Source organism: Heptranchias perlo, chromosome X, assembly GCF_035084215.1.
Source record: "Heptranchias perlo isolate sHepPer1 chromosome X, sHepPer1.hap1, whole genome shotgun sequence".
NCBI classification, from domain to species: domain Eukaryota; kingdom Metazoa; phylum Chordata; class Chondrichthyes; order Hexanchiformes; family Hexanchidae; genus Heptranchias; species Heptranchias perlo.
Window position 1 is genome coordinate 22518329 of NC_090370.1, and position 11093 is coordinate 22529421.

The 11093-nt window shown below is 49.3% G+C and overlaps 2 protein-coding genes and 1 pseudogene across 2 annotated transcripts; 1 reads left to right on the top strand and 2 right to left on the bottom strand.

The window, feature by feature from the left end:
- Nucleotides 1–481: 481 nt before the first annotated feature.
- On the top strand, nt 482–909 carry LOC137307056 (histone H2A.J-like; annotated as a pseudogene).
- Nucleotides 910–3637: 2728 nt separating this feature from the next.
- On the bottom strand, nt 3638–3980 carry LOC137307057 (histone H4). Its single transcript, XM_067976399.1, has one exon. The coding sequence runs from the start codon at nt 3978–3980 to the stop codon at nt 3669–3671; it is 312 nt and encodes a 103-aa protein (XP_067832500.1). The 3' UTR covers nt 3638–3668.
- Nucleotides 3981–4577: 597 nt separating this feature from the next.
- Nucleotides 4578–5561, bottom strand: LOC137306965 (histone H1-like). Its single transcript, XM_067976337.1, has 4 exons — nt 5382–5561; nt 5217–5288; nt 4954–5087; nt 4578–4653 (listed from the first exon to the last, which is right to left on the bottom strand). The coding sequence occupies exons 1-4, from the start codon at nt 5559–5561 to the stop codon at nt 4578–4580; spliced, it is 462 nt and encodes a 153-aa protein (XP_067832438.1).
- Between the last annotated feature and the right edge of the window lie 5532 nt (nt 5562–11093).

Sequence of the window (11093 nt, forward strand, 5' to 3'; positions counted from 1 at the left end):
AGAATGAGAGCTCTGTCCTGGTCCCTCTTTTCACAGAAGCACTCCCGGCTCTGAGAAGGGACCAATCTGTAACGTTTCACTTTTCTAAAGACTAAAGTCAAATGTGTCCTTTCACGGAATGCTGTGAATGGGGCTTTAGTCCCGTCCGGTGCAGTTTGAAAGCGATGGTCGAATGAGCCATAATTTAAAGCAGATTTTAAAACAGAGCGAGCGATTAGTGACGGGGAGCGCTGAATAAGACAAGATAAAAAGAACGGGTTTAAAATCTTGTGCTCAGGGCGACATTGATCGAAATCCGATCCTTCACTGCACTGAAATTGGCGGGCTTTTTGAAATTCATAAAATTCCTCGTCTGACCGTTGAGGCCGGTAAATCCCGCCCTCTTCTAATTTCCAGCTACCTGGTTGGTTAATGAAATAGGCAAATGAGGTGTAATAAGGTACAACCAATCAGATGATCTTTCAGTCTTTGAGAAGGGTCAATGCAGAAGTCATTCCTCATTCTTTGTGAGATTGTGAACATGTCTGGAAGAGGAAAAACCGGCGGTAAAACTCGGGCCAAGGCCAAGTCTCGATCATCCGGGCCGGACTGCAGTTCCCTGTGGGCCGTGTTCACAGGCACCTGCGAAAGGGGAACTGCGCTGAACGTGCGGGAGCCGGAGCCCCGGTCTTTCTTGCCGCTGTGCTCGAGTATCTGACGGCTGAAATCCTCGAGCTGGCCGGCAACGCGGCCCGGGACAACAAGAAGACCCGCATCATCCCCAGACACCTGCAACTCGCCATCCGCAACGACGAGGAGCTCAACAAGCTCCTGGGACGGGTGACCATCGCTCAGGGCGGGGTGCTGCCTAATATCCAGGCCGTGCTGCTGCCGAAGAAAACCAGCAATGTGAGCACCAAGAGCAAGTAAAGCGGCCAAGATTTAATCTGATAACCCAAAGGCTCTTTTCAGAGCCACCCACTGTATCTTTGAAAGGGCTGGTTACTGACTGAAGAGAGTCAGGAATCAATTTAATAAGGACTTGATTCCGATTCGAGAACTAACATTAACTTTTTCATCACAAATGATCCAGATCGGTCTGTTGAAGTACTCGCTTCCGGAGAGCAGATGTCGCCAACCTCCAATAGATTGATATTTGCAGTTTGTGTGGTGAATGAGACAAAATATCAAAATTGTCATTAAACTGGGCGGGTGGGACACAGAAATACCAGGGACGTTTGATCATCGGCGTCAAGAGGCATTCTGTTGTGTTCCACACAATATTATTTACAGTCTCATCCTCCGACAACACTTGCTCGGTCTGTGTTATTTTACCCAGATTTGTGGAACAGAAGCTGACTGATGTGTTGAATATTGTGTCAGCGATTGCTGAATCAAGAATGTGAGTGAAATTTGCCCGTGTTATTGGATGTGATTGAGGGATTGATTCTGTCCCTGTATCAGTTACGAGTGTTAGTGAATGTAACACTAATGTTTTACACTGCTTCTGATTCTAGCGCTGATAGAGAGCAAGACACACTGCCTTTCGATCTATTAGTGCGAGTTGCATTGAAACAGCCTCTGCCACTATATCTGCAGGGGGAGAATAGACTGAAACGTTATATGATCCGAGTCTGATTCCTTACATCCAGCATGGGTTTCAGGTCCCGTCCGATTGCACCTGTCCTTCAGTGCTGGACTCAAATGTCCAGTAAAGTGTTGGAGTGAGGCTTGAACTTTGAAACCCCTGACTCCGACATTCGAGTGTTTCCAACCGAGCCAAGCTGACACGACATTGGAAATGAGAACTTGTATCTCTCGTGCTTTCCACGAGTCCCTCTCTGCATATATGTCCCAGTAAGTTTGACACTGGGGGTGTATGTACCTCATGTGAAAGAGTGGGGTCGGAATCAGAACTTTCTGCAGCTGTTTGCCAGAACTTTCTCTGTCCGAATGAGGCACTGGTGGTGATGAGAGTCAGTCTGGTGGAATTCACCTCCCTCCAGTCCTGCGTGTGTGTGAAAATGAAACTGTCTCCGTTTCAAATTCCTCATGTTGGTCAGTCTGGAATTGGCACTCCTCTCTGGTGCTGAATCTTCGTCCAAAATGAACAGCAGCTGTTTCTGCCATAAAACGTAGATTGGCTCTGTTCCCATCTCTCCGCTGTTATGATGGGCCAACAGATTGTCAGGCCTTGCGTCTGACATCCGCTCCCTCCCCTTTATGCATTTCCCATTTAATCAAATTTCTGTGAACTGCACGGCCCTGCGATTTCAACCCCAGAGATCACAGCTCTTTCCTTTGCTGATTTGGTGGCTCTGAAAAGAGCCTTTGTTGCACTTGGTGCTGAAGGCGGGTCGGGTTTAAGCGCGCTCCCCGCGGATGCGGCGGGCCAGCTGGATGTCTTTGGGCATGATGGTGACTCGCTTGGCGTGGATAGCGCACAGGTTGGTGTCCTCAAACAGCCCCACCAGGTAAGCCTCGCTGGCCTCCTGCAGGGCCATGACGGCCGAGCTCTGGAAGCGCAGGTCTGTCTTGAAGTCCTGAGCGATCTCTCGCACCAGGCGCTGGAAGGGCAGTTTGCGGATGAGCAGCTCGGTGGATTTCTGGTAGCGGCGGATCTCCCTCAGAGCCACAGTGCCGGGTCTGTAGCGATGAGGCTTCTTCACTCCGCCTGTGGCTGGAGCGCTCTTCCGGGCCGCTTTGGTCGCCAACTGTTTGCGAGGAGCTTTCCCGCCGGTCGATTTTCGCGCTGTCTGTTTGGTCCTGGCCATTTTCTGAACAGATCTCAACACAACCTGAGACACAGAAACTGTTAATAGCGAGCCGGCTCTGGGGCTGCATTTTAAAGTGTCTGTGAGGAACCGCCCCGGGACTGTGATTGGCTGTATTCCGACCTCCAGTCAGGGAGGGACCGCCCCTGGCCTGTGATTGGCAGGTTTGAACCGAGCTCTGACAGTCAGAACGAAACGGCGGGAGGTCTTGGGCCCCAATTGGCTGAGCTGAAATTAATCATCAATTTCAAAAAGCCCGCCAATTTCAGAGCATCAAATAACAGTTTGAAGAAAATCTCATTTCCCTCCAGCAATTTAAGAATCTCTCTCTTTATAATCTCCATTATTTCCTACTCGTCAGCACAAATCTCAGGCTGATTCACATTCCGGTTCATTCTCTGACCTGTCTGTGAACGGGCGGGAATAAAGTCCCGGTCATTGCTTTCCGTCGGAAGCGGGACAAAGTCCAGCTTCGATTTCAAAAATCCCGCCAGTTCCGGCCCGGTGAACGGCTCCTCAAACAGAAACTTCACATCGAACTGAAATTTGAATGAGGGCAAGAAATAAACACCGAGCAGAGAGGACACAGCGGGAGAGAGAGTGAGGAGGGATTTTACTCTTGAGTGAAGAATGTAATGTCTGTGGAAAGACTCTGCATCCCCGCCTGTTCATTTATACCGTGAAACCGGGAATTCCGCTCCTTCTCTCGGGATGGCCGAGAACCCCGGCCATTTTTCTGATCTCCCTGTAACGAGTGCTGGAGAAATCTCCCCATATTAATAGAATATCGGAAACTACTTCCCCACCCCGAGATCGTCCCACTCCCCCTTCCCAGGTCACTGCTCTCTCTGTGAGGCGGTGGGTGGCTCTTAGAAGAGCCTTTGTTTTGTGTTTGGTTGGAAAGGGTCGAGTCGTTCAGCCGCCGAATCCATAGAGGGTGCGGCCCTGCCGTTTCAGAGCGTACACCACATCCATGGCCGTGACCGTCTTGCGCTTGGCGTGTTCAGTGTAAGTGACCGCGTCCCTAATCACATTCTCCAAGAAAACCTTCAGTACCCCACGGGTTTCCTCGTAGATCAGACCCGAGATCCGCTTGACACCGCCACGGCGAGCCAGGCGGCGGATGGCTGGTTTGGTGATCCCCTGGATGTTATCACGAAGAACTTTTCGGTGCCGCTTGGCGCCACCTTTGCCCAGTCCTTTGCCTCCTTTACCTCTGCCAGACATGATAATTCTTCAATTAAATGAACAATGAACTTCTGCTGGTTCCCTTTTTTATGCAGCTTGCCCCGACCTGACTGAAACATGCACAGAGTGAAAGTGGGAGGGGAGGAGACAGAGTGAGATATTAAACAGAGAGGGGAGGAGACAGACTGAGATCTTAAACAGAGAGGGGGAGGAGAGAGAGTGAGATATTAAACAGGGAGGGGAGGAGACAAGTGAGATATTAAACAGGGAGGGGCGAGAGAGTCAGAGTGATGGACAGGGCGGAGAGCGGTCTCTGATCTTCCAGCTCCAACTCCAGCTTTCTCCACCCGCCAATTTCAAACCGTTCATCGATAATAGAACCGAATCACAGCGCTCCGCACAAACCCTTACAGACTCGGGCTTCATATCCAAGGATTTACAGAAACCCGGAGCTTTTAAATAAGCCCCGTTACAATTATCAGTCAGTAAAATTCCTGCCGAAATACAGTCCCTTCTATAACTGGTCAACCCGCCTGCTTCCATTTCAGCCCCAGACCCGATTCTATCTCCCACACATTCCCTCCCAGACGGATTCAGCAGTTCACAAACACATTATTCCAGCTGATTTGGAGAATCTCATGTGTTGGGGTTTGAATTGTGATAGCGGCGGATCTCCGCCAGTTTTCCCCTGTCACGAACCCTGGCCCTGAATCTGTGAGAAAAAGAATGAACTGGGACTGGAGGTGAACACGCCCCCAGTTACAGTGAGGCCCGGCCCGGGTATCCCATTCTCTCTATTTTATATCAGACAGTGGGAGTGGGGCGGGGGTAGCGAATGTCAGCGAGTCACCAGGACCCTGGGTTTATTGTAAATGATTTCTATCTGAAATCTGAGCCCGGCCCCCGGACAGGAATCATCTGATTCCGGGATCAGCTCTTTTCTGAGAGACGTGGGTGGCTCTGAGAAGAGCCGTTGGGTTCAGATGGTCACAAGTTGCACTTGATTTTTTACTTCTTTTTGCCTGCTGCTTTCTTCGGTTTGGGCTTGGCGCTCGGTTTTTGTACCTTCTTCGCCTTCGCCTTTACTGGCTTTGGGGTCTTGGACTTCTTCACAGCCGCTTTCTTCTTAATTGGTGATTTCGCCGCCTTCTTTGTGGTCGATTTCTTGACAGCTGTTTTCTTGACCGCTGGTTTCTTGGCCGTTAATTTCCTGCCCGCTGGTTTCTTGGCCGCTGGTTTCTTTCCGGGAGATTTCTTGGTTCCTTGTTTCTTCACCTTCTTTCCCACTTTTTCCTGGGCTTCCTTCTTAGCGACTCTGAAGGAGCCCGAGGCGCCCGTGCCCTTGATCTGCACCAGGGAGCCTTTTTCCACATTTCTCTTGATACTTAATTTGATCTGGGTCCGGTGCTTCTCCACATCCAGGCCTTTGGTGGCCAGAACCTTCTTTATCGCGGCCAGGGATATCCCCTTGCGATCCTTGCAATCCGCCACAATCTTGAGGATCTGTTCGCCCAATTTGGGACCGGCTGTCTTGGGTCGGTGAACCGCCTTCTTCTTCTTCGGAGCATTGGTTTGAGCGGCGGCGGAAGGTGCCGTTTCGGCGGCTGCAGTATCTGTCATGTCCGGGACTCTGAAGAAAATCTCTCTGACAGTCAGAGCTGGGTCAGAAATGAAACGAGAGGCGGCGGCACAGAGCAACTTAAAGGCCCAGAGCGGACGGGGCGGAGACACCCTGCTGTCAGCTCTCGGCACCTCCAGCCTCTCTGTGTTTCTCTCTCCTCTTAAACTACCCGATTCTAATTATAATCGGGCACTCCAGAGTCCCAGACTAGCCCCTTCCCATCTCAAACACCGGAATGTTTGCTGTCGAAAAACTTTCACCGGAATTAAAAGCACCAGTTTCGATTTAAACCCGTTTCATTGCTGCACTGATCGCGCTCTCTCACCCGATCGCTGACATGATTTCTGTTTTTCGGCTGAAATCTTGAATTGGACAAAAACCGTACCTTAAATTTTCACTTCGGGTCTCGGCAGGGGAGGAGGGCGATCCTTTGACAGGGATTTAAAAAAAAATACTCAAAAGGGACTCGGACATCCGGCGATGAGACCGGCCACACAAACACAGTGACATTAATCTGACCCGCCCGCCCATTTCACACACTCTCTCTGACACAATGTTCACATCTGTACATTCACAGGACAAACTGTTCGCCACATTGACAATTCCCGGGACAAGCTTTCCTCCCCGCTCGGCCTGTGCTGCGGATTCTCGGGGTTGGTTGTAGTTTCCCAGCTCAGTAACTGTTAAACACTCTGAGGCCGGCGCTCCTCACAGTCTCTGGTCTCCAGATTCAGGGACAGGAGCCAATCACAGCTCTGGCTGTGATAATCCATATCTGCTTTTACATTATTGTATTGTTCGCACACAGAAATATGTTTGGTTAAGTTGAAAATTCAAATTATCCGCTCTGGGCTCCTCCAGTCTCTCTGTGTTTCCTTCTCCTGCTAAACTGACTGACAGGCAATAGTAACTGGCGTCCGATCCATCCCATTCTCAACACCCAGAGACGGCTGGTTACTGAATAAATTCAACACCCACAGACAGTCCGGAGTCAGACTGTTACAGGCTGTTTCTCGCCACCTTTACTTTTCGGCGGATAAATGCACCGTCAGACCGGCTCATATACAGTAGAAGGGAGAGTAATCGTCTCACCAACAGCACACAGACACAGAATCAGTCTTTCACATTCCATCAGTGGGTCTATATTACGCTCAGTAACAGTGTCCCGCATTCATGTGCAGAACTAAAGAGAGAGAGAGAGAGACGGAGCGGCTGATAAACGGACAGACAGAGACACAGTCAGAAAGACGCAGAATCAGTCTCACACATCCCATCAATGTGTCCGTTTCACGCTCAGTAAACATTATCCCAGCTTCATGTACAGCACTAGAGAGAGAGAGATACAGACAGGCACAGTATCAGTCTCACACTTCCCATCAGTGTGTCTGTATCATGCTCAATAACAGTATCGCACCTCCATATAAAGTACAAGAGAGACAGAGAAACTGAGCTGTAATGAGCGGTATTCACCCAGTAACAAATAGGGAACTATTCCATTCCAATTGCTGTTCCAAGGTTGAATAATTTTAATTGAAAATCACAAACTTTCGGAGGCTTCCTCCTTCCTCGGGTGAATGTGGAAATGAAATCCTCGAAACTTTCGCATTTATAAATCACAGAACAATAGCTGGTGATTACAGAAAGTCTTTCCAACTGCCCGTTGCCAAGGCAATCAAAGTGTTCAGACAGAGAGGTGTTACCTACAGGGCCATCGAATATAGGGGATGGCCTCTTTGACATGGTTCGGGTGGAAGCTGGAAAAGTGGAGCATTGTGAGGTTGTCCGTGGGCTTGCGGTGGAGTGAGGTGCTGAGGTGCCCGTCTTTGATGGAGATTCGTGTGTCCAAGAAAGAAACTGATTCTGAGGAGTAGTCCAAGAAAGAAACTGATTCTGAGCACCTCACTCTCCCGCAAGATCACGGACAACCTCACCATGCTCCACTTTTCCAGCTTCCACCCTAACCACGTCAAAGAGGCCATCCCCTATGGACAGGCCCTGCGAATACACAGGGTCTGCTCAGACGAGGAGGAACGCGATGGACACCTACAGACGCTGAGAGACGCCCTAGTAAGAACGGGATATGACGCTGGACTCATCGATCGACAGTTCCGACGGGCCACAGCGAAAAATCCCAGAGACCTCCTCAGAAGACTAACACGGGACGCAACCAACAGAGTACCCTTTGTCGTCCAGTACTTACCCGGAGCGGAGAAACTACGCCATGTTCTCCGCAGCCTTCAACATGTCATCAATGACGACGAACACCTCGCTATGGCCATCCCCACACCTCCACTACTCGCCTTTAAACAGCCACCCAACCTCAAACAGACCATCGTTCGCAGCAAATTACCCAGTTTTCAGGAGAACAGCGTCCACGACACCACACAACCCTGCCACGGCAAGCTCTGCAAGACATGCCAGATCATCGACACAGATACCACCATCACACGAGAGGACACCACCCACCAGGTGCACGGTTCATACTCCTGTGACTCGGCCAACGTTGTCTACCTCATACGTTGCAGGAAAGGATGCCCCAGAGCATGGTACATTGGCGAGACCATGCAGACGCTGCGACAACGGATGAACGGACACCGCGCAACAATCGCCAAACAGGAGGGTTCCCTCCCTGTCGGGGAACACTTCAGCAGTCATGGACATTCATCCACCGAACTTCGGGTAACCGTACTCCAAGGCGGCCTTCGAGACACACGACAATGCAAAATCGTCGAGCAGAAATTGATAGCCAAATTCCGCACCCATGAGGGCGGCCTCAACCGGGATCTTGGGTTCATGTCACACTACACGTAACCCCACCAGCGAACAAAAGTTATCTGTTTTTAATATAACGGGTCATTTGCTGTCTTTCTCTTCCTTCCGGATGTTTCTATGTTTCTGCCACTCTCTCTCTGTTTTTTTTCGTTGTTTGTATATTCTGTGGCCCTGTAGGTAACACCTCTCTGTCTGATCACTTTGATTGCCTTGGCAACGGGCAGTTGGAAAGACTTCCAACCAGGTATTGTTCTGTGATTTATAAATGCGAAAGGTTCGAGGATTTCATTTCCACATTCACCTGAGGAAGGAGGAAGCCTCCGAAAGCTTGTGATTTTCTAATAAAATTGTTGGACTATAACTTGGTGTTGTAAAATTGGTAACAATTGTCAACGCCAGTCCATCACCGGCATCTCCACACCAAGGTTGAATGACAGAAGATGCAGTCTCATCTCCAACTGATCTTATTCCAGAGACAGACACGTTATTAATCCCACTCTCAGGGACAGTGTCACACATTTAACCCTCTCTTGCATATTGTACCCTCTGTAATCTTGCAGCAGAGGGCAGTTCGGTATTACTCTCAGTGACCGAGAGTTTCACTCCGATTGAAATAAACTGGGACTGTTGCCGTCAGATATTCATCCTGCACAGACCCAGCAAATGCACCGAGTCCCACTTCTCTCCCATGTTTCTCCATGATTGGTTTGAGAAATCCTCCCTCCAGTTTCGGGTTCACGCGTTACTTTATCATTAGAGGAACCAAGAATGAACAGAACCCATTGGCTCATTCCACAGCCGCCCACGTTATCTCTGATAGACCCTTTACCATCAAAAGATACCGAGAGGAACAGCAGGGATGGAAACATCCAGTTTATTCGTTGGAGATTGTAAAGTCAGTCTGGATTCCAGCGTCAGGCACTGGTGGAATCCCATCTGTTTCCCATTCTGCTGCCTGTTCCTGCACTGCCTGTGGACCCCATTCCCTCTGACCTTTCCCCCACTTCCTTTGCTCAGACTCTGAAAAATTCCAATTGGGGAAAGTTTCCATCGATTTTTGTATTGGGAATTAAACCAGATATCTGCGCATGCGTGACTCAGCCCCGCCCCCAGCGCTGCTTGCTGGTGAGCAGAAGAGCGCATGCGCGCTCCCCTCCCCCAGCTCGGCCTGTGGGCGCCATTCCCTCAGTGAGCGGAAGAAGATGGTTTAAAACAGCCGGGAATGGAGAGATCACGGCCCCCGGGGGAAGGGAGCAAAGAGCAGCCTCGTTACAGCAGCTCATCGCTTCGGGACCGTGTCCGCAGATGGGCTCAGAGATCGGCATTGAGTCCGGGGGAAGGTCAGGGGGAGTCCGGGGGCTGTTTGTAAGAGGCGGAGTGGATCAGGAACTGGTCCCGGAACATGGAGTGAGCGGGGGAAGGGAGAGGTCATTCTCGGGCTGTGTGTGTCCAGGGTGAGGGAGAGAGAATGGGAAGAACCTGCTATTAAAATCATTGCTGCTTTCTCTCCCCAAACCAGTGGTGAAATGTTCCTGGTTTAATTCCAGTCTCACCCTGTTTATTGTTATTGGACAGTGAACAGTGGAAACAGAGCCGGAGAGGAAGGATGTGGGGAGTTTTACAAAGAGCAACTATTGCAGGCAACAGGTGAGAAGTGTGAAGGGCACAATTTAAACAGCGGCTGTTTGGTTTTGGTTGAACGGTTAGTCCCATGGGAGAGGGGATTAGAAACCTGACCGTTGCAAAGGCCCCTCCCCATCGGGTAGTCCCATTCATGGATCAGTGCAGGGGTTGGGTTTTTTCTGGATGTCACTAAATTGTTATAAAACAGCCCAACACACCTGGTATACAGAAGCTGAGTGCTGCAGCACTGCAGTGGAGTCAGACACTGACACTCTTTGTATCACTGGTTTTTATTTGTGGATATTCAAAATAATTATTAACAGATATTACATTGATCACTTTTGTATTTTCTACCTCACCTGTTCCTGAGTAACAAGATATAATTTTCTTTTTTCAGGCCAATCCTTGAAGGACCCAGAATAAATGTGATGTTTCCTCCACCCGAGGCAGAAGGAACAGTGCGGCCAGCTCCTTCTCACAAACAGTAGGTACATTATCACACACAGAGACACAGACAGGTCATCAGTTCCCCAGTCTCAGACAGCAGAAGTGGTCAGTCCCACACTGATCCCAGTTTCCAGAGACACATTTTCAATCCAACAGTCAAACAGAGCAGGTGAGGCAGACGCTGTTTCCATTTCCCCCGAACTCAGTCCCGCTGACAGGAAGATACAAAAATCCCAGTCCAAAATCACATTCCCAGATTGAAAGGCACTGTGTCAATCTCACAATCGGGCAACATTAGCTCTGAATTAAATACCAGATAGAAATCACACATGGTACCCGATTCAAAAGTGCAGAATGAACCCCAATAATGGACCTCGAGATTCCAATTGAATACTAGCCCAGAACTCTCACATGTGAGTTTAATAGATGCAGTATCGATTTGATTAGTGTATCATGAGATACAAATTGCAGGCAAGTCTAAAACACATGTACAGTATCAGATTGAGAAATGCTGTGACATTGAAACCTGAGAAACAAATTATAAACCAGTTTATAATACACTCATTGTATGAGATGTAAAGATAGAGTATCAATTCTATTAGTGCAGACTGAGATATACATTACATACCAGTCCAAAAATCTCATACAATATTAGATTGAAAGACACAGTATCGATTGCAATAGTACAG